General features: G+C 35.7%; 2 protein-coding genes across 3 annotated transcripts; one reads left to right on the top strand and one right to left on the bottom strand.

Annotated features, from left to right (window-relative positions):
• Positions 1-5,089: 5,089 nt before the first annotated feature.
• LOC127869908 (uncharacterized) lies at positions 5,090-5,506 on the bottom strand. The gene has a single exon (XM_052412566.1). The coding sequence runs from the start codon at positions 5,504-5,506 to the stop codon at positions 5,090-5,092; it is 417 nt and encodes a 138-aa protein (XP_052268526.1).
• Positions 5,507-14,253: 8,747 nt separating this feature from the next.
• On the top strand, positions 14,254-21,555 carry LOC127868090 (biogenesis of lysosome-related organelles complex 1 subunit 6-like). 2 transcript variants are annotated; one of them, XM_052409685.1, is made up of 6 exons: positions 14,254-14,369; positions 14,630-14,850; positions 15,778-15,916; positions 16,543-16,630; positions 18,726-18,812; positions 20,757-21,555. In XM_052409685.1, exons 2-6 carry the CDS (start codon positions 14,640-14,642, stop codon positions 20,910-20,912), a joined length of 681 nt encoding a protein of 226 aa, XP_052265645.1. In that variant the 5' UTR covers positions 14,254-14,369; positions 14,630-14,639; the 3' UTR covers positions 20,913-21,555. The 2 variants fall into 2 exon arrangements, with proteins under 2 accessions (XP_052265645.1, XP_052265646.1); XM_052409686.1 differs by having other exon boundaries at positions 14,630-14,832.
• The last annotated feature ends 397 nt before the right edge of the window (positions 21,556-21,952 follow it).

The raw sequence follows: 21,952 nt of genomic DNA on the forward strand, positions 1-21,952 counted from the left end.
TCCCTCTCCTGGCCATGTAGTGAAACTACTATCTACATTGTACTTACGGACAATTACCATTCCGCTTAGCGATCCTTCCAAGTTCTGAGAGAACGTCCGGGTCGAGGGATGACGGTTCTCGCTTGATTAACAGAGCCGCCCGAGGAAGTTCCCATATCCGACCATCCACTGGCAGGGAAACCACTATCCTCCTACGAACAATTACCATTCCGCTTGGAGTCTTCAAGAAAATCTTCTGTGAGTGACTCTCCCCCCCCCCCCCCCCCCCCCCGATCGCGACGTGCATGCTCCAGCTGCTGACCGAGCGCTGTTAAAGTAATGAATACTATATCGATTATTAAGTTACCTTGATTTTTTGACAATCGCCATGTTCTTTTACATTTTCAACTTTAATCGCGAGCTTACAGATTTAATTGCCATTGGCGATTTTGTCAATCGGAAACGCTAAAATATAATATCGTGACTTTGAAATAAAGTTTGTCGCATATTCACCGCTTAAATTTGTGTTATTAATTGCACGTGTATTCAAACCACACGTAAACGTTTGTAAATAAAAATTACAATACGGGATATCACACAATTTGTGTCCTCAATTTGCTTATTAAGAGTTTTTCTTTTCACCATCGAAATATATGGTATTCAAATAATTTTATTAGCATGCAGTTTTCTTTCGACATGCAGGTTTTTTCGACACATTCAAATCATAATTTTCTAGCCGTGTCATGCGAAAATATGTCTTATGGCGCGTTTGCTAGCGCAAGTTTTCGTGGTCTCATTATGACAGACAGACAGACAGACATACTTTTTTTATTCAAGACTTGCACATAGTACATCGTCTAAACACATATATTTACAACTAATATGTCAACATGTTAAGACATCCATAATTCCGTATTTTGTGAAGAGAAAAACAAAAAACAAAAAACATAACAAAAAATCAACCGTTGTGAAAAAGGTGTTAAGTTAACATAAATGATCATACCATTTCTATAGTGGAGATGAGCAAATATCGAATATGTTTTTGAATTTTCAAAACATATGTATGCATATGAGATTAACAATTTTTTAAATAAATACAATAAATACAATTATTTGCTCTAAGTTTATTTTAACACAGCTAACAATTTTTAAATAAATGCCAATAACATTTGCTGCAATTAATAAATTCCAATAATTGTTCCATTTGTATCCTTACATAAATAAATCAGCAAACATTAATTTGTATTCGATACATCACGAGCATTTAAATTTTCAGACCGCATGGTAAGTGATTCTTTTATAAAAAGTGATAATTTAATAAGTTCAGCTCTGTTACTGGATTTAAGTAATTCTAAATATTTATAAACTGATGGCCTTATATAGTATTTACTTTTGATATATTTTGTTCTTATTGTTTGGTATCTGGAGCACACACAAACAAAATGATATTCATCTTCTATATCGTTTGTGTTACAAATAAAACAGTGTCGTTCCTGTCTTGGTGTATTATTCCTTGCATATCTACCTGACTGGATACGTAATGGATGTGCCGACATGCGCAATCTACAAAAATAGAATCTTAGACTTTTTGGAATAAAATCCAGATACATTTCATACTCTAGCGTTTGTTTAAATTGCATATAGATTTCTAAAACAGAGCTCTTTTCTAGGGTACCAAACCATTCTTGTTTAAAGGTGTCACTTACTCGTTGTTTAAAAATATGTACAAATTCTTGAGGGTTAATAGTATGAACGTTATTAAAAACATCTGCAAAACCATGATTTTCCAACATCAGCTTTATATGATAAACCCAGTTACGGTGTCCTTTAGAACAGTTATTAAGTGATTGTTCGTAAACCTTTTTTAAAATAATATTTTCTGTAGATACCAGCTGAAACCAATAATTTAACATACGGATGTACCTATCTACATATAGTGGGTATCTACCCAAGTCACCGTACACTGTGGCATTACAAGTATTAGGTTTAACATTTAGAATTCTTTTACAAAATTTTAAGTGTATTCTTTCGATTTCTGTCGCTTTTGAATATCCCCATGTTTCTGCTGCATAATTTAACGTAGATCCAACAAAGGCATCGAATAGTTGGCAATAAATTCTAGGTTTTAAATCAAATTGATTACACTTACTTAGTAAAACATTCATGGCTTTAAGCGCCTTACCCACTAAATGCTCTTGATTCAGATTAAAATTACCAGTATAGTTAAACACATTCCCTAAGTAATTAAAAGCATTAACTACTTCAATTTTTTGCCCATTATAGTGCCAATGTTCAGATTCTAATAAACCTCCACGTTTCCGAAAAACCATAATTTTCGTTTTTTCATCATTAACCTTTAAACCCCATGAATCACAGTATTGATAGAGCTTATTTAAAAGATACTGAACTTCAGTAGGTGTTTTGCCTATAATGGCCATATCATCGGCAAAAAGCAAAAGTATTAATACAATATCATCAATAAGTATACCAGATTGAACATCTTGTTGTAGGAACATTTCTAAATCTTCAACAAATAGAGAAAACAATAATGGGGACATTACCTCCCCTTGTCGTAAGCCAACGGCATAATTAAAATAATCAGAGTAGTTAGTGCATGATTTAACACATGATTTTACATAAGAATACATATCCTTAACAATTCTTAAAATTTTGCCCTGTATTCCAGATTTATACAATTTTAGCCACATACCATTTCTATATATTGAATCAAAACATTTCATCATATCAACAAATATAACATAAAGCCTTTTGTTTTCAAACAAATAATTATGAACTAGTGACAAAAGAATAAATATTGCGTCAACTGTAGAGCGCCCCTTGTGAAATCCAAAATCGGGCGTCAGAAATTATATAATTTTGTTCACATACATGCTCAATACGTTTATTTAAAACTGTAGTGAATATTTTAGATAGACAACTGACAAGAGTTATGCCCCTGTAATTATTAACATCAACAGTTGAACCTTTCTTATGTAATGGGATAATTATTCCCTTTGTCCACTGCTCGGGGAAAAAGCCCGAGTCAATGATTGTGTTAAATATATCACACAAATGACCTGATAAAATATCAATGGTTTCAATAAAGTACTCGTTTAACAAATGGTCACATCCATAGGCTGTGTTACGCTTCAGCGATTTGACATCATTTATGATTTCTTCTGTGGTAATCCGATTATCAAGTTCAGGGTAAACAGTATTTGGTATATTAAAGTCATTGTTAATATTAAAATTATCTGCCTCTTCATTTTTACAATCGAATAAATTTCCCCCTAAATTCATAAAATAATCACGTAAATCATTTAATGGTATATTCCCATTCTTTTTACCTGAAAATGATTTAAGAGTGCTTCCAAAAATCCTTTGGTCGACTGGTTTTCATACGTTCGAGTTTACGCATTTGCTCCTTATAGCTAGCATTCTTTTTCTTCTTTATTATCTGTTTATAGTGTGTTTTACATTCGCATAAATTAATTCTATTTATTTCCGATTTTTCATTATTAAATCTATTTAAAGCGTTGATGTTAATATCTCTAGCGGTTTTACATTCCGTATCAAACCATTCAGTATCCAAGCGCTTACATTCATTAAAATAGGTGCTGTCTTAAAAAAAAACATTTTTTGGAAAACGATGGGTTTGCTATATCTTGTAAAATATTTGTAAAGTCACTAAGCGTACTGTCGACAGACAATCTAGCTGTACAATTCGAGCTATTAATAATCGCATTTAATTTTGACAGATTTGCAATAACACCTGATCGAAATTGATCTCTTAACTGTTCATTCCATTTCAATTTTGTTTCTGCAAAAGACGTTTTGACTGCGATAACATTGTTACATTGTAAAGAAAACAATAATGGGGCGTGGTCACTCCATTCAGTAAAGCCAACAATCGTGCAACTGTTAATTTGTGCAAAATTGCGATCGCAGGTAAGCAAATAATCTATAACCGAACAACCGTTATGGGAAAGAAATGTGTAATGGTTCGAATCGCCTAGTCGACCGTTTACAATGCGTAAACCGGTCGCTTTACATTAATCCAATAATTTAGTCCCGTGGTTATTCAATCTCTTGCACGACGGTTACATTACATTCACCTCTGTGTTGGGCTCAGACCGGACTATTGTTATGAAAGCGTCTCATTCATGTCATGATCATACCAAGCGTTCATCATTGAGGTTACAGTATACTAAACAATCTCTTGCACGACGGTTACATTACATTCACTGCATTAAAGAAAACCATCTCATACCATGATATCTTATATCAGTCTTAATTTATAATTATAAAATTGATATGGTTTTTTGTTGTTAAGAAACCAACATACATACACACGTCGAAGCAATTCCTAACGTCACTCAATAAACATTATGTTCAATTATTTACATATGTAAAGTGCGTGGAATGATTCCATCTGCGTAAATGGGCAATAACATAGTTCCAAAGAGTTGCATTAAAACTCGCAAGTATTTGCACGATTTATCGTACATTTAAAAGTCATATTTCTTAATTTAATGCATGCGATCTTAAATATCCAATCAAATATACATTGAATGCGTTTGTTCGGTTTTAGCTATTTCATAGACAAAATGGCGTGCTGAGCCTTTCGCAGAGTTGTATGTGAGAGCAAGGAACGACAACTCTGCGTGGAGATTGGTGGTTAATGTGCCGTACATCAATTGAGGCCCTACTAGAGGTGTCATCCGGACTGTAATCAATATCATCCGTGCAAACATTAATTTTATCATGTATAATACAATCATTCTTTTGACCCACCCTACTGTTAAAATCTCCAAATATATAGACTGCTCCCAAATTGCTGTACACGTTAATATCATGTTCTAATGCGTTAAAAAGGTCGACATTAAAAGTATTATAAATTGGCGAATCTTCACCCCAAATATAAGTACCACATTCCTTGTAATATAATATTAAACCACCACTACTACGTTTTGCATTTCTATGTTGATATTTCCTATAAAAATTATGAGAAACATACTAGTAACCGTTTAATTCAATGTCAGAGTTTGCATTACACCAAGATTCATAAATAAAACAAATATCATTTTTACCTAATATATCCTGAGTAGTCCTACTGGCTCACTGGTCGGCCATCGATGTACAGCGTGTCATAAGCAATCCAGGCTTTCTTGCCACCCCTCTTTGCTTCCTTCATCTTAGGAACGAGACGCCGCCGTTTCTCCTGAATCTCCGGAGGAAACTGTTCAAAAACATTATAAGGCGAGCCTTTCAGCTCTGGCCACTGGCGTCTCACTTCCTCGCGGTCCTTGAAGAAGGCAAACTTAACCACCACAGAACGCACCTTCCCTGTTACCGGATGCGATGGTGAACGGTGTACACGTTCAAGGCGCATCGCATCGACTGCATCGCTGGCTAGCTTAAGCTTCTCCTTTAGGAAAGCGCGCAGCTTGGTCTCGGTGACCGCCGGGGGTTCATTTCCGGTAGTGTTGTCCTCCTCGATACCGGTGAGGATCAGGTTGTTCCTCATTGATTGTGACTAGAGGTAGGCCACATCGTCGCTTAGCTGTTGTCTCCTCTTATCCATCTCGGAAACACGTGAATCTAGGAGACCTATACCTATATCTGCTGAGTCGACCTTGTCTTCTAGTCGCATGACCTTCTCCTCCGTGCGTTTGGAACGTTCGTCAAGCACCAACCATACCTTTTTCATTTCGGACTCGAAGTCTAACACCTTGCGCTCTAACGAATCTATGGCCCTAAACACTTGTGCATTATCGCAAACTTATCGGTAATAAGTTTCATACAAGCCATGATATCGCGATTGGTAGGCTCTTTGCTACTATCTGCCATCGCTGTCACAGACCGCCGGGCGTCACCGCTTTCAACAAAAACACTTGTGTTGGCACTTTCGCAGTCACCAAGATCGTAGCTATCCGCATATAAAACGGCATTCACTTTACCCAGCACGTTACTTAACGCGTTTTCTTCGGCCTCCTCAGACGGGCCTCTATGCTTTTGTTGTTTACTTTTCACACTATCCGAATAGTCCGAATTACCGTCACTACTATTTCTATACTTTACCATTTTTTAAAACACTCGCGTGTGATGCTAATTATAAAACAAACTAGTTCAATTGTAGTTTTGTACTCTAAATGCTCTATTTAACTCACAAATAATTCAAATTGTAGACCCGATGAAAACACATTATGTATCTGCTGACATACTGCGAGATGCGCAGGCAGTATCATAGCTACGCTAGCGCATATGGCATAAGATCCATTTCCGCATGACGCGGATCTATAAAAATATCATTGTTTCCTTTAAATGGAACATCTGAGCACAATACTTTTTGATAGGAAAATGAAGTCAAACTGTGTTTTTATCGCGAACGGGCAAATTTCGGTAGGATTTCAGTCTTTCAAGAACGACTTCGATCCATACCGACTGGAGAATACGTCAAACATTTGTGGTTAGATGAAACAATTTCTGTCTTACCATAAAACTATATTTTTCGGTAGTTTTTGTTTCTCATCTTAAAAGCAACACTGTTATCAACATGTATCGATAGCACAATGTGTCTCTCCCGAACGATTTAGTACCAAGTCAAAATGCAAATTATTATTTAAACAAAAATTACACATAATGGGTTGCAAAACTTGCTCTTAACCTTAGTTGTTTGCAACTAAAATCCACTATATGTAACAAAACATATCTTTTAAAAAGATATTTGAAAATATTAATGCTGACTTTGAAATAAAGTTAGAAAATTTACTTTTCTAAATAATTAACTTAAAAATCAAAAGTTTAACTATTGTTTTTGTTTTATTTGACAATTTTGCATATTCACAGAATGAGTTTTGTTCTTCACCATCGAAATATGTCGTTATTTATATTTTAATAAGTCTTAAGGTATAACAATAGTTCTTTGAATAACTCTGAAATCGGTAACACAATTTCACGTTGCGTGACAAATAACCGTGTGCAATGAATGCAGTAAAAATGGGATTTTTGAACAAGAACACATGCTTATTAAATAAAAAAATTCTGATGTATTTCACATTACTATAAACAGCATAAAAATCTGTCTGTTATGCACTAGTAGAAATTCTTAAGAATTAAAAAAAAAGTTATTTGAAATAAAGCACCACTTAACGTCGTGTATGAATCCCCTAAAGTTAAAACGTTAAACCCCAAAAGGTTACGCGATACTGCACCCTGATTTTAGCACAATGCTGTTCGAAATAAAATTGAATTCAAATAGCAAATACAGCAAACTGGCAAAGTAGGGTATCATTTTCAAGCGTTCAGGAACGATTTCAAGACTTGCTGACCGAAAACGGCAAGCATTTGTTGTTAAGGGGTGTTGCTGCAGTTTTGCTGATTTTTTTCCACTAAATAGATTTTGTTCAAAATTTATATTCAAGTACTATATACAAATACTATATGAAAAATGAAATAAAAATATAGGGTCACCGGCCTTGTTTTGATTTTATTCACCATTTTGTACTTTTTCATTTAAACTGGAACATCTCTAATTGCCTCAAACCAATTAATAACATATGAAATAGACAACATATAGATATTATATAAGCTGAGATACATAAAATACCATTCAATTAAACAACACAATGCCAAAAAATGGAGAACACAAGTTAAATTAATTTTTTTAAATTATTATGTCACTCCAAAAAACTTCAATTTTTTACTATTTTTAACACCAAAATGTAACTTTAAAAAAATTTGTCAAATAGAATTCTGCAAAACTGCTCAAATATGTTCATCATCGTGTTGTCATCATAAAACACAAATAAACAAAGGGAGTCATCGCACTTTTAACCGAGATTTTTTGTTTTAACTATCCCTACCGTCTACGTCAAATTTTATAAAACACATCAATTAGGCAAAACCCAAGTACCGGTACATTGATTGTAAGAAATATGCATAAACATTAGAAATTATTTGCAATCTTAACTGGGATCACAACAGCTTACCAAAAGACATTAATAAAACACAATATTTAATCACAAACATAATACCATCACCGTAATACCATGCAGTATCAAACTCGACCTTTATCATTAATAACTTATATGTACTTGTTCACAGATTTCGGCTTGTTTTGAAATTTGTGATTAAATGCTTTAAATTGATTAATTTAAAAGACATGACTAACAAGAAATATCTTTAAAAAAAGATATACGGCGTTGATTGTGGTTGCAGTTAATGAAAGGTAAAGACTTCAATGAATGAGATCAAAGATAGCGAATGTCTTTTTCTGTGCAGTTCTTAGCTGCAGCAAACGCAGTACGGGATGATACGCGGAGGTTTCGCGGCTTATTTTACATTATTACATATTGCTGGTCATAAACATATAGATTACAAAACAGAAAACCAAAAGAAGAATGGAAGTGAAATTAATACATATGAGTCAACCGGCCACACGCGAAGTATCCGTATATATTTTAAATATTTATACGCGCGTTCTTCGAACAAACCTGTTTTAGTGGTTTGTCTGGCATTGCTATTTGATTCGATTATTTACAGTATCGAGAATCATTGCGCTCATGCTTAATTCATTAGTCAATATGATGGCATAATTCTGGTTAAATTAATTGAAAACAATATTTATCATGGTATTGTTGTAAAACACATTAAGAATCTATTATTATTCATTTAACATCTGTCTGGTCTAAAGAAAATTCCAGTTCACCTAGTTCACGCTATAGCGTCTTCATTATGTTATGATTATTTTCCTGGCCGCGAACTCCGATCAGCACATAGGGTTGAGACGCAGCGATGACCTGTATGTAAACTCTGACATTCACAAACAGTGGCCGCAATTTGACCCGATGTACCTCGCGAGTTGAAATGCAATACATTAAAGTGAGTCTTCGCTTCCACTGCTCTCTATACTTTAACATGTTAACATGTTGACAGGAATATGGAAGTTAGTACTAAATATGAGAAAATAGCCTTTAAGTGCAAACGTTCTCGCGCTGACAATCTTCTGAAAATAAAAGGTGGACGCACAAACTGTATTGATGTCGAGATTGAGTGTATAACTGTTCTATCTATTAAGCCTTTTCATTAGATATACAATTGTTTCATGCTTAACACGCAGTAAAACAGTGTTACAAAGACGCGGACATGTTTCCAATGTGCTGGTCGTATTCTCAAATCAGCCAATGCAGTCAATGAAGTGTATTCATCTGTACTTGGCCGCGGGAAGTTTTATTTGAATTCTATTGGACGCTCACAAAGGTCAGGCTAAGGTGAAAAGCTGGCTTAAAACAGCTTACGCCGAAAAAGCTCCAGTATAAAACAAGAATGAAATTAAAGAAATAAAAAAAAGGAAAAAAAAAGTTAACCCCACCTGGGATCGAACCACTGACAATTGAATTATGAACCAACTCGGTCATTTCTGATGATACTGATAACAAAAATATTGAGTTGTGATAATAGCATCATCGGTGTTGCTATAAATATATTCTCGGTTAAATAAACTGCCGCAACACCCCTTAAATAATGAAATGATTTACCTCTCATCGTGAGTCTTACCCTATACTTTTTCGGTAGTGTTTGTTATCTCATCTTGAAAGCAAAACTGTGTTTATCGATAGTCAATCATGTCTTCCACTGACGATTTAGTGACCGATTACAGACCCTGAAATTCTGCGAGTTGGATTTTAATGCGTAGTTTTACATGGGCCAAATATTGTGTCTATGTTTCGTTTGAACATGCAGAGAGAAGACGGAATTCCTAACACTGAACAGTGTTATGTACATCCTTTACACTGTGCACAGACACAGTGATGTAGCCAAAGCTCAGATAATTTCTCTTGAATCAGCCTATGAAATGTTCGAATGTATGCATTCGTGTCTGCTGGCGTTATGTAAATGTTATTTAAGGTCTTATTGTAAATTTTGCATTTGTATATGGTGTCAAAACAGTTTTGTAAAGGGAATTTTCATCATGAAATTATATTTTATATTAACTGGTTCTCATCATCACATTTTCCTCATATTTTCTATGCTTTCAGAACGTCTAAAAAGGACATCCTGTTATTATTCCGTTCAAGTTATCTCTACATCTACATCTACATGGTACGTTAACCTGTCATCACTGACAATGATTTAACGGTGCGCAAGAAAAAGATTAAAAGTGTGAAATATAATTAAAGCATCGGTCAAGGTTGCAAAGGTAAAATATGATAAAAGAATAAGATAAGATACCAACTACTACCCTCCATAAGAGTGACCAATCCAGCTTGCGTAGCGCTGCCAGGGTATGATACCCCGCCGGCACAGCTCCCTCCTCATTTGGAAAAGTAGTAGTTGGAAGTGGTATCCCCTAGAAGGGTTGGGTCGACAGCTCCCTCTTAAAGGATACCAAGGAGGGAGTCTCAGCGGTGCTGGCTGGTAGTTTGTTCCACATCGGTATAGTCCGTGGGAAGAAGCTGTACTTAAAGGTGTCTGTAGATGTAGAGTACTGCCTGTATTGGTGATTATGGTGGTTTGCCGCTCTTGTCCTGGAGGTAACTGGAGTCAAGTACTTTGAAGCTGGTATATCGACTAAATTGTTGATGATTTTATATAACATAATCAGTTGAGTTTTTCCTCTCCTTGTCTCCAGCGATTCCCAGTGCAGATGGTCAAGCATATCTGAGACGCTACTGGTGTTTCGGTATCGATTGGTGACAAAGCGAGCTGCTCTACGCTGAACCATTTCAACTTTATGTATCATGTCCTTCTGGTAGGGACTCCAAATGGAAGAGCAGTAGTCAAGATTTGATCGAACCATGGTGTAATAGGCGTTTTTTTAGTCGATTCAGTAGCCTTGTGCAAGTTTCTAAGTAAAAATCCGAGCATACTGATTGCCTTTTTCGTTGTTCTAAGTATGTGTTGCCTCCAGGATGGGTTAGATTGAATGTCCACGCTTAGGTATTTTGTTGTTTTATCTAAAGTAAGTGGAATGCCTTTCAGGTGGTAGATAAAGGTCTTGGAGCTTTTAGATCTGCTTACTCTCAAAACACTGCACTTATGGGGGTGAAATTCCATGCCCCACGTCTTTTCCCATGTGACTAAAGAATTGAGGTCATCTTGCAGTATGGTTTGATCTACATCTGATGTGATTTGGCGGTAGAGAATGCAGTCATCAGCAAAACGGCGTGTGCTGGATTGGACGCAGTCAGGGAGATTATTGATAAAGATCAAGAAGAGTAGAGGTCACAGGACTGAGCCTTGTGGTACTCCGCTGATGACTGGTACTGTGTCCGACGCCTGACCCTCTAACAATACCTGTTGTGTTCTACCGGTGAGAAAATACTGGATCCACATCAGTGTATTCCCATTGATGCCATAGTGCTCTATCTTCTTCAATAATCGCTTGTGGGGGACCCTATCGAACGCTTTACTGAAGTCAAGGATCACCATGTCTGTCTGAGTCCTCTTGTCTAGTGACGAAGCCAGTTCATGGTACAGTGTAAGTAACTGTGTTTCGCAGCTTCTCCGAGCTCGGAATCTATGTTGACAGTCATGTAGGACTTTGTGGGTGTCAAGGTGCTTCATGATGTTGCTTACTAGGATGTGTTCTAGCATCTTAGAGCATAAGGAGGTGAGGGATGCTGGTCTTTAGTTTGCGGCTTCATGGCGAGTACCCTTTTTGTAGATGGCGGTTACATTCGCATGTCGCAAGTCGTCTGGTACAGCTCCATCACGTAGTGAGGCGTTGAAAATCATGGTCAGGATTGGAGCCAGTTCAACTGCACATTCCTTCAGAATACGGCCAGATATACAGTCAGGTCCGGAAGCCTTCCTTGGATTGATCTTGCGCAGCAACTTCTCCACACCCTCTTCGGTGACCCAGATCTCTGACATGGATGGTAGAGGTGTACCTGGTGGACTAGGGACATGTTCCTCGTTCTCCTGTGTAAAAACAGATTCATATTGCCTGTTGACGATATCAGCTTTGTCATTGGGTTCATTAAAAAGTCTGCCAATGTGCTTCAGCGGAGAGACACCGGTGTTATCTTTCCTTAAGGATTTAATAAAATTCCAGAAGCGTTTCTGTTTAGATGTGGTGTTGTCTTCTTCTTCAAGCTCAATCTTATTGTTTATGTATGAGAAGTAGGATTGTCTTTCGAGTTTCTGAAGATGTGCTTTTTAATGTCTGTATTTTCGGATGTCGGAATCTTTCTTGGTTTTCTTCATTCTGCTATAGAGACGTGTTTTCTTTCTGATGGCACCTTTTACTTTCCTGTCTAATCACGGCTTTTTCACTTTACGGCCACTTAACATCTTTGTCGGGATATGTTTATCAATGAGTTTCGAGAGATGATTTTTGAAGACAGTCGTTTGAGATTTTCATGTCGGAGTTCAGCTGCTTAAGACTAGTTTTGATAGCATCGTAGTCCGCCTTGTTGTCGACGAAGACTTTACGCAGTTTGGTGGGTGCCTTATGAGGACGCAGACTGGACTCTATGTACACGGCCTCATGATCAGACATTCCCGGTATGACCTCGACACTGTTGACTAATGAACTGTTGTTTGTAAAGAACAGATCTAGGGTGTTTTCAGATGTTTCTGCTAATCTTGTAGGCTCAGTCACCATCTGTTGTAGGAAACGATCTTTTGCAATATCTATCAGCTTGTTGCATAGTGTTGCCTTGGGTGTTGAGGCCTGCACACAGCAATTTTCCCAATTTATTCCACCTAGGTTGAAATCTCCCCCAAGCCAAACATGTGCTCCTGTAGGCATTCGAGCCAAGCTTCTGTCTAGCACATCAAGATACTCTGGGTTATCATTATCTGGTGGGCGGTAAAAAGACCCTACATATATACATGGCTGGTACCTGTTATTTTCAGCTGGACCCATAGCATCTCGCAGTCTTCGTTAGGTTTCAACTCATCTGGTTCCAAGCTGTCATATATTTGTCGGATCAGGACAAATACACCACCACCCTTTTTGTTTTTCCTATCCCGTCTGTACACCGTGTAGTTTTCTGGAAAGATTTCAGGACTTGGGTGATTTTATTTTAACCATGATTCTGTCCCAATTACAATGTCAGCATCAGTTGTTTCTATTAATGTGTGAAGCGAAGCCTTTCCCCTGAAATAGACTGTCAATTTAGGTTAAGAACTTTCATTGGAATATCTTTCCGTTGGTTTGGACTAACTTTCACATGTATGAAATTATTTGGATTACTGTGCAGGAAGCTTGGATGTAGTTGATGGTCTGCAGCATTACTGTATGTAGAATGGAATGAAGATGAAGGGATGCGGGCGGGTCGGCTTACGTTATGGGAACCTCCTACTCTGTACGGGGAAGAAGTGGCTCCAGGTTGATCAAAACTGAAATCCATAGTCTTGCTTACCATATCAGCTGAGAGCGGTTCGAAGGTATTTGTGGTCTCAAAAAATGTCGAGTTAAAAAGACTTGATAAAAAACTTGGTAAACCATATTTTACGCATTCCCAAGAACAATTGCGTAGGGCCTTATAGACGTTATGCAGTCTTGATGGTACCATATCTGGCATGTATCGCATTGGACGCCTGGCGTTGTCCACTTCACCGAATGTTGGCATATCCCGCCAGGAAATTTTGGAGGGTGAGGGCCTGGATTTGGCTCCGGAGCATATGATTCTGCCAGTAAAAGGACACATAGGTAGAGAAGAACTAGTTTGTCACGGCAGACTGGACCTTTCTTGCGTGACATAGACGCCTGCATAGAAACAATCAGCTGCGTACTGGGTGTTAAGACAGGATTGACTGGACGTATAACACATTGTCAATTACCTTTCAGTGAATTTCCTTCTGCGTGACTCGATGGGCTAAGTTTTGAGGCAATAAGGACTGCAGTAAGTATACAAATACAAATAGTTTTCGGAAACATCTTTAAATTTCGTGTCCATTTCTTTTCCGGACGTAAACAAATGGCCGACTTCAAAACGAGGCTCAACTGAGGGCTGTTGAAAAAGTAGCTATTTCTGCTGTAAAGTGGAGTTACGGGGAGTCTGAGCTCTTTATCAAACTGTTTCTGCAACTTACCAACCCTTCTATGTTAAAGAAATTTTTCGAGAGCAATTTTTCAGTGATGCGCGCACAACACTATCATAAATAGGGTGATAAACAATACACACACACACACATATCGAGATGTGTGCTAAGAATTTCAAACTTGCGATAAAAAGCTATATCCTAATGTTGAAAAATGAGTTGCGTCTAAGTTTATGCAATGGCGAACAACGTTAGCGCTTTTAGCGCTTTGATTATGGGGTTTAAAACTGGCACGTGACCATGCACGTGACCATTTGCAAAGTCTGTGTCAACTTTCTGTACGTTTACTCAATTTAGAAGTGTATCGTGTGTGTAACAGCAATTCAAACACAAAGGTATATTTATATAAATATATGTATAAGTTGTGTATTAACCGGAATATTTTTGTATTTGTTAATGGTATATTGCTTGTACGCTTTATTTTGATAAGTAACTATTATTTCGGACATTGCTATATTTCGGTTATCATTAGGAAATCGTATTATTAGATCTCGAGTTCACTCTATATGTTCTCATTTTTGCCTCAATTAAGGTACCGAACTTGCAAACATGTTTAAAATATGTGTTTTTAATAGCTCATTTTTATATTTTTCAGGAATGAGTCTATGAACCATAACACATATATAAACCGAATGGATGAAACCAAACCAGAGACACCAGATGTGCAAGGTACTGATGAAGACAATGGGAAAGATGATCCAGATATTACAGAAGTAAACAAAAGCCTAGAAAAAGAAGATACAAATATGGCAGTTGGTAATAATGTTAAAGAAAATGAAGACACAAATGACCATAAAGGTGAAGAATTGGAAAAATGTATGACAGCATTCAACGTGTACTTTCCTCTTCAAAGTGTATACTTGTTAGTTCTTAATTTTAAATGAAATATAAACTGATATTGTCGTTGGTTTAATCATTTAGCTCAGTGCCAGTTGTCAGGTTAAGAAGTGTTTGAAATGTCCCTTGAATTATGTCACCAAATGTTTAAATCTTGAAAATGCACTTTACATGTATATCATATGTTTTCAAATTTTAATTGTGTGTATTGCATCCATCCCAGAAAACCACTTCAAAGTGTCGCAATAAGTGTCAGTCCTCTTAACCCATTACCAGTTAGATACGTTTTTCCGCTCATTTGTAGTCCCTTAGAAAATTAAATTAAATTTCAGACCTTTCTTACTAGATTCAAGTTTGTAAGGCTTCATATCCAAACCGTAGATACTGGTGAGCAGCAAACAACATAAAACCTGAACAGACTGCGAGTTTAATACTCGCAGGCTGATCTGGCTTTATGCTGTTTGCACATAGCCCTTTTCACTTTGCTTTTAAGTGGGAAAGGGTTAAAATACCATTAGTGCTTAAGCTGGACCTTATCACAGCTATTAATGCTTCCCTCCCAACGTCACCGAATGTCATAAAATGTAGCAAGTTTTTTTAATCATATATTATAGAAATTTGAAATTGCAAAAGGGACATAATTTAAGGAATTTTGTTGTTGATAATAACCTTTTCACATGTGCAACATCATATCATAAGAATGAACGCATGCAAGTTTGAATAATTTTGTCAAAAGTTTAGCAGTTTTTCGTCTGACAAGACAAACAGAATGCCGTCTATTGTAAATCTATTAAACTCACTTCAACATTGTTTCAAAGGCAATAGCCAATAATAAAACAGATTAAGATATAGACGTTTAACATTTATAAACTGATAATAGATTTACAAATTGTGTCTTTATTACAGATGATTCAAATGCAACTGATGAACTACAAGTTGAAATGTTGCAAGTCGATATGTCTGCGGTTGAACGGATGTCAACTGCAACGCTTGGACTGGTGCTTCCAACACTACAGAAAGCAAAGGGCACGCTTAATGAATTGCTGTAAAATGTTTTTTATTTCTGTTATTACAGGACTATTAGTTTGATAATTAAATGATCTTTCATCATAATTTTGTATGTTCAAAAAGTTTTCATATAATACACATGTAATTTTAATTTGGAGCAAATTCTGATATTTAAATACTCATTATGATTTGCAACATTAACAATTGAGTTGACAATGCAAAGGAAAAGTGCAGAAACTGTATAAAGTGATTGTGATTGATGTTAAACTACACATTTTATTTTATTGTGCTAGTAATCATTCAGCAAATATCAGTGTGTTTGTTTTTCCAGATGCTTATACAAGGCTAACCCCAAAAAGATATGTTTCACCAAAAAGACACAATTCATCTAAACTCATCTAAATCCTTAGTGAACCCAAAATGTCTAATATCAATACTGCTTGCTTCAAAGCATTGATTGTTGCATGGATGTTATCTATGAATGCTATCAACACACTTACATCATCTGACCTCATTTTGACCTTGACCTACTTTTCGACTGATTCATATTGACCAATGAATCAACACTGAAGGCTTTCACTGAAGGCATTTCAAATTATTAAATGCAGCATCTTGTATTTCCGAATACCGAAGTGCATATCTTTTTTTATGTATTACATACAGGACAAACCAAGAGGTACTAATAGAAACAGTTCAACAAGAAAACACAAAGTTCCAAGATACAGAAGCCTTGTTGCGACTTAAGGAAACAGTAAGTAAAGCAGAATCAATCTTGACCATATAGTTACAATGTAAAAAACTTATTATGCTTGAAAGTCCAACTTTTAGCATTCCCATTTTGATTGTGTGCCCTTTACAAGTTCAATGTCTAAGGGATTTATATGCCCTTGGAATGGGACTTGTTGACAGTTTGGCAAACTTACGATTTCCCAAAATTTTCATACATTAAAAAATTAATACATGAATTTAATTCAAATAAGGAAAATAACACTGACATAACAAATTATTAAAAATAAATTTCTATTTATGAATAATCATTAATAGATATTGGTAAATAATAATGGGTGGGTAACTTTTTATGCCCCCTGATCGAATGATCAGGGGTAAATTGTTTTTGGCCTGTCTGTCATTGTGTGTGTCTGTCACAAACTTTAACCTTGGTTTAACTTTTGCAATATTAAACTTTTGCAATATTGAAGATAGCAACTTGATATTTGGCATGCATGTGTATCTCATGGAGCTGCACTTTTGAGTTGTGAAAGGTCAAGGTCATCCTTCAAGGTCAAATATATGGCTTCAAAGCGCAGTAGGGGGCATTGTGTTTCACAAACACAGCTCATGTTTCATTGATAATGTAGCGAAACTGAATTACAGACATTTAAAGTCTCTGTGGTTTAGTGGTTGTGTGTTAGCTTTCTTTTCTAGAGGTCCCAGGTCTGAACCCAGGGCAGGCACATTTTTTTAAATATGTAATCTTTTTATGCCCCTGAAGGGCATATAGTGATAACACTGTCCGTCTTTTTGTTTGCCATACTTTGCGTTTAGGTTTCGAAATCTGCGTTTAGGTTTTGAAAAATGCTCATAACTTTAATGTCGCTTCAGATGTAACCTTCACATTTGGTATGCGCGTGTATACACTGTATATGGAAAAGGCCTTTCCGTACGCACACAAATTTTGACCCCTTTGACCTTGAACTTAGGATCTGCGTTTAGGTTTCGAAAAATGCTCATAACCTCTTTCAAAGCGTTTTTCGGGGGCGTATGTCATCCTATGGAGACAGCTCTTGTTTCTTTTTATTATCTTTGTTTACAACTACCGGTATGCAAACTATTACTTTTTATCTGAAAATTCATTTAATATATTAAAATATACAAAAATGTGCGAACAAGTCCTTCTTATATGTAGGAGGCCTAAGCCTTTGTCTGAGTTCACAAATTGATAAATGATTTGAAACTCTTATCAGAGTGTAACTATTTTCAGTTAAAAATGTTATTTATCAACATGTGTTTATGTCCGTATTTGTTTTTAAATTTCGCAACTGGTAAAGGAGGGTGTTCTGGAATCTCCATGGATGTATTTACTTTTTGCCTGTCTGTAGACAGATAATTGTTTTATCAAGTGCAGTCTTCATACATTTTTCATTTATAACTCAAACAGTTTACTCTTTGCCTTATGACATGAAGCTTTGCATATGTATGTATGTTAAAAATGCTCAAAGGGGCCTTTTCACTTTTTGGTAAATTGACAAAATAAAAAAAAAATGTTTCAGATTTGCAATTTTTCGTTGTAGTTATATTTGTGAAGAAGTACTGAACATTTACCATGCTCTAAAAATATCCATTTTATGCATCTTTTGGCGATTTAAAAACCTAAACATTATGAAGCGTTGCAACGCAAAACGATTGAATAATTTGGAGAGTTTTGTCATTGTCATTATTTTTTGTGATACTACTTATATAAAATACATCTCTCATTGTATGAGAACAGATGATCCAGTGGTCTAAGCAATAGACTTTTACTCTAGGGGTCAGTGGTTTGAGGCCCTGTTTAGGGTTACATTTCTTCTTTCTTTAATTTTATTCTTTTTACTGGAGTTTTTTTAGATCCAATGTTTACATTTATTAATATAACGCATTTAATGACAAACTTCAATACATGCCAAAATCTGTGAAAAGGCCCCTTTAAGTTGCTATAACTTTCTTTTCAATTTCTATAATTTTATTTCATGATTATCGCTACATAATACAACATGTTGCGTCGAGGAAATGGGGCAGTTTATTTCACTGCTAGTTTTATAAATACAACTATTTCAACTGGTCGCATATATTGTCTTTTACTGCTTCAGATGCAACAGGCAAGGGTCTACCATAACAAACTGATCAGTTTGAAAAAGGAAATGACGTTCCTTCTGGATAAATCCACAAAGCTTAAGGTATGTTGTACTACTACATTGTATTTAGTTCTCCGTATAGTCTTACATGGGAAACATATTGGTATGTCATATTTTAAACCATACACCTATTAAGTAAACTGGTCTGCATAATCGCAGACTCCGCTACACATCTGGAAGGCCAGTTTGAATGTTGATGCGATTCCATATTAATGTTTATATCTTTATTGACAACCGTAATTCAATAAATCAATAAGACACACATGCCTGCAACCTGTGAACATTTCTAATTTGTTTTATTTTCTGACACTGTTTTTGGATAGCATTCAAATGTAAGCCATTGCAATTTTCGTCAGACATGTTTAAGCGCATCAGTGATTATGTGAATAAAAAGCCTTATTAATTTTTTATTTTTGTCAATAAATGAAACTATTATTTCTTTCGACACTAAGTAAGGATCTGGAAATGAGTATTTATAAAAGTAGCTTCAACCTGAAGAGGTCTTTTTTCTACACTAAGTTGCATGTCAACTTGTAACCTATACTGAAAATGCAGAACATTAATATAGAGACATTATACACGTTTAGTTCAGGTACACCATATTCAGTCAATAAGACATGCCAACAAACTGTTACACAACATTGCATTAGCTTGTAAAAGTAACATGTTTGCGGAAAATCCAGTATTATTTGATAAGCAGAATTTTCTTTTTCTATATATCCATATAATAAATGTCTTCTTTTTTTATATATCCATATCATAAATTTCTTATTTGAGCACCAACATCTTCAAGACTTAACGAGTAAAAGGACACAACCCGATTAATTTGCTTTTAAAGTATTAGTCTTGGGTCACCAATTTGTTCTTGATCCTTTTGTATACTTAGTTATATACAAATTACTCTTTAGTTATCAGTTGACAGGCATGCATGATGCTGTTTATATTTTGACAGGCTTTGCAATTTTTAGTCAGATTGGCCCGAGATGGCCGAGATGTTTTGTTGAGTGTGGATTTTGTGTGAAACTTTATAACAAGAGCACCGCATAATGGGCCACGCTCGGCTGCGGGTGCAGTTTTGAATAAATGAAAGCTTGTCAGAATTATTTTTTTTTAGAGGTCACAGTGACCTTGACCTTTGACCTAGTGACCCAAAAATGGGTGTGGCATGTAGAACTCACCAAGGTGCAGCTACATATTAAGTTTCAAAGTTGTAGGTTGAAGCACTTTGATTTTAGAGCCAATGTTCAAAACCTTGACAAAATGTTAAGTTTTAGCACGATGCGGACAGCGGACACGACGAGCTGGCTATGACAATAACTCGGGTTTTCTCCGAAAACAGCCGAGCTAAAAATTACTCTTCTGTTGACAGAATACATAAAACTTTGAAAACATCAGTCTGACATCTTATCTGGTTAGGTTGGTATTTTATCAGACATTTGGTTAAATCCTTGATATGGGAGCTTTGTAATTTCTTGTCAGACATGCTGTTTATATTTTGACAGGCATTACAATTTTTAGTCAGATTTGACTGAGAGGATTTGTTGAGTCTCGATTTTGTTTGAAACTACTGCAGTGATTTCAATTGTAGCAGAATTCTGCATTTTGATGCAAACAAGTTGCATTTTTCTCATTTTTGACTTGTGCAACAAATTAGCCTTGCATCATTTTGACACATTTGTTTTCCACAATTTAAACTTGAAAAAAGGACCAGAAATGATCGTTTATGGAAATTATAAAGCTTTTGTGAAAATGATTTATTCATTCTTATGATAAATTAGCTATTACAAAACCTTAAACATTTCAAGTTACTTCAGTATCTTGACCATAATCATTTTTATTTTGACCCCTCATAATTTTGAGACCTTGGGTCATTTTGTCTCGTGGTTTTGTCTACTGAAATCCCTGCTACTCAACTGTTGTGGAAATGTTAAGCAGATTCAATAGTTTCACTCCCAACCTAAGACATGTTCTTGATATTTCCTTCAGTCTCGAGCAGTTCGCCTGCAACAGCAACGCCAGCGAGAAGACCTTGCGCGTGCAGCACAGCGGGAAAAGGAGCTGGAGCGTGAACAGATGCTAAAGCCCAAGATTGCGCAACCTTCCCCTCCCAAGACTGCCCAACGCTCACCTGCGCCGACATGATGTACCCGCAGAGCAAAGCTAGGCATGAACATTCCAGTGACTATTGGCGGTTATTGCCAAGTCAATTTTATTAAAATGTGTTGGCATTTGTTGGTAATTGTATCGAACAAAATGAAACAAAAAATGAACACAATGACAGTGAGATAAGCATTGTGTGCTTTTTGTATTGTATTGATCGCTCATTGATTTCTAAGGCCTAGGTTTTTGGATGTTTTAATATAAAATTATAATATTTGTTAAAATGATCATGGTTCAGTCATGTAAAATTATGTCGAGAAAACAGTCTTTGATCAAAAACTGTAAAAAAAAAGAGTTGTATTATAGCCATTGTATGATAGTTTAAAAAAATTGAATAGCCATTGGATATGTTATGATTCTAAAATGCTAGTAAAGTTATATTATAATTTATTGTATTTATTTAAAAACTAGATTTTAGCAACTGCAACTTAACTTTGCAGTTTTTTGTACAAAGAAACTCAAAGGTGAGAAATAAATAGGCTTGCCTGTCCATGTTATGTGCAATTTATATGCCGCAATGTTTATTTTTCCCATGATATATTCTGTGTTATGATATCAGCACAATTTTTAACATGTGTTTCCCATGTATCTTGTTCAAACATAAGAATAAACTATTGGATGATTACTTGTGATATTCAAGAAGATATATGTTGTCTATTCTTGCATTATTATCAGTAGAAAACATTATTTATAACAAATTATTATATATACATAAAGATGAAACATTTATACAAATACACGATATTAATTTTCTGCCACATTATTAAGCTAAAAATAGGCTTTTGCTGGTAGGTGGAAATATGGAGTTGTCAAAAACAGTGAATCAGTGAACAGTAAAAACGGTACAGCAAGTATATGCAATATTTAAGTTGTCCGTGGAAGCTTGTAAATATAATTTTAAACAATTGAATAAACAAGCAATTAAAATTTGCACCCAAAGATAACAGTAGGATAATATTATAAAGAGGTAATCCTGCATTGAAAATTACTGATTTTAAATTTTCAGGCACTTTTAAGGCTAT

This window comes from Dreissena polymorpha, chromosome 2 (genome assembly GCF_020536995.1).
Source record: "Dreissena polymorpha isolate Duluth1 chromosome 2, UMN_Dpol_1.0, whole genome shotgun sequence".
In the NCBI taxonomy this organism is placed as follows: domain Eukaryota; kingdom Metazoa; phylum Mollusca; class Bivalvia; order Myida; family Dreissenidae; genus Dreissena; species Dreissena polymorpha.

Bases quoted from the DNA above. Each gene is read 5' to 3' on its own strand.
- LOC127869908 (XM_052412566.1), bottom strand. From the start codon at position 5,506: ATGAGGAACAACCTGATCCTCACCGGTATCGAGGAGGACAACACTACC.
- LOC127868090 (XM_052409685.1), top strand. From the start codon at position 14,640: ATGAACCATAACACATATATAAACCGAATGGATGAAACCAAACCAGAG. The intron at 15,917-16,542 runs GTAAAATGTTTT...TATTACATACAG, and splicing joins GGCACGCTTAATGAATTGCT to GACAAACCAAGAGGTACTAA. The intron at 18,813-20,756 runs GTATGTTGTACT...TATTTCCTTCAG, and splicing joins ATAAATCCACAAAGCTTAAG to TCTCGAGCAGTTCGCCTGCA.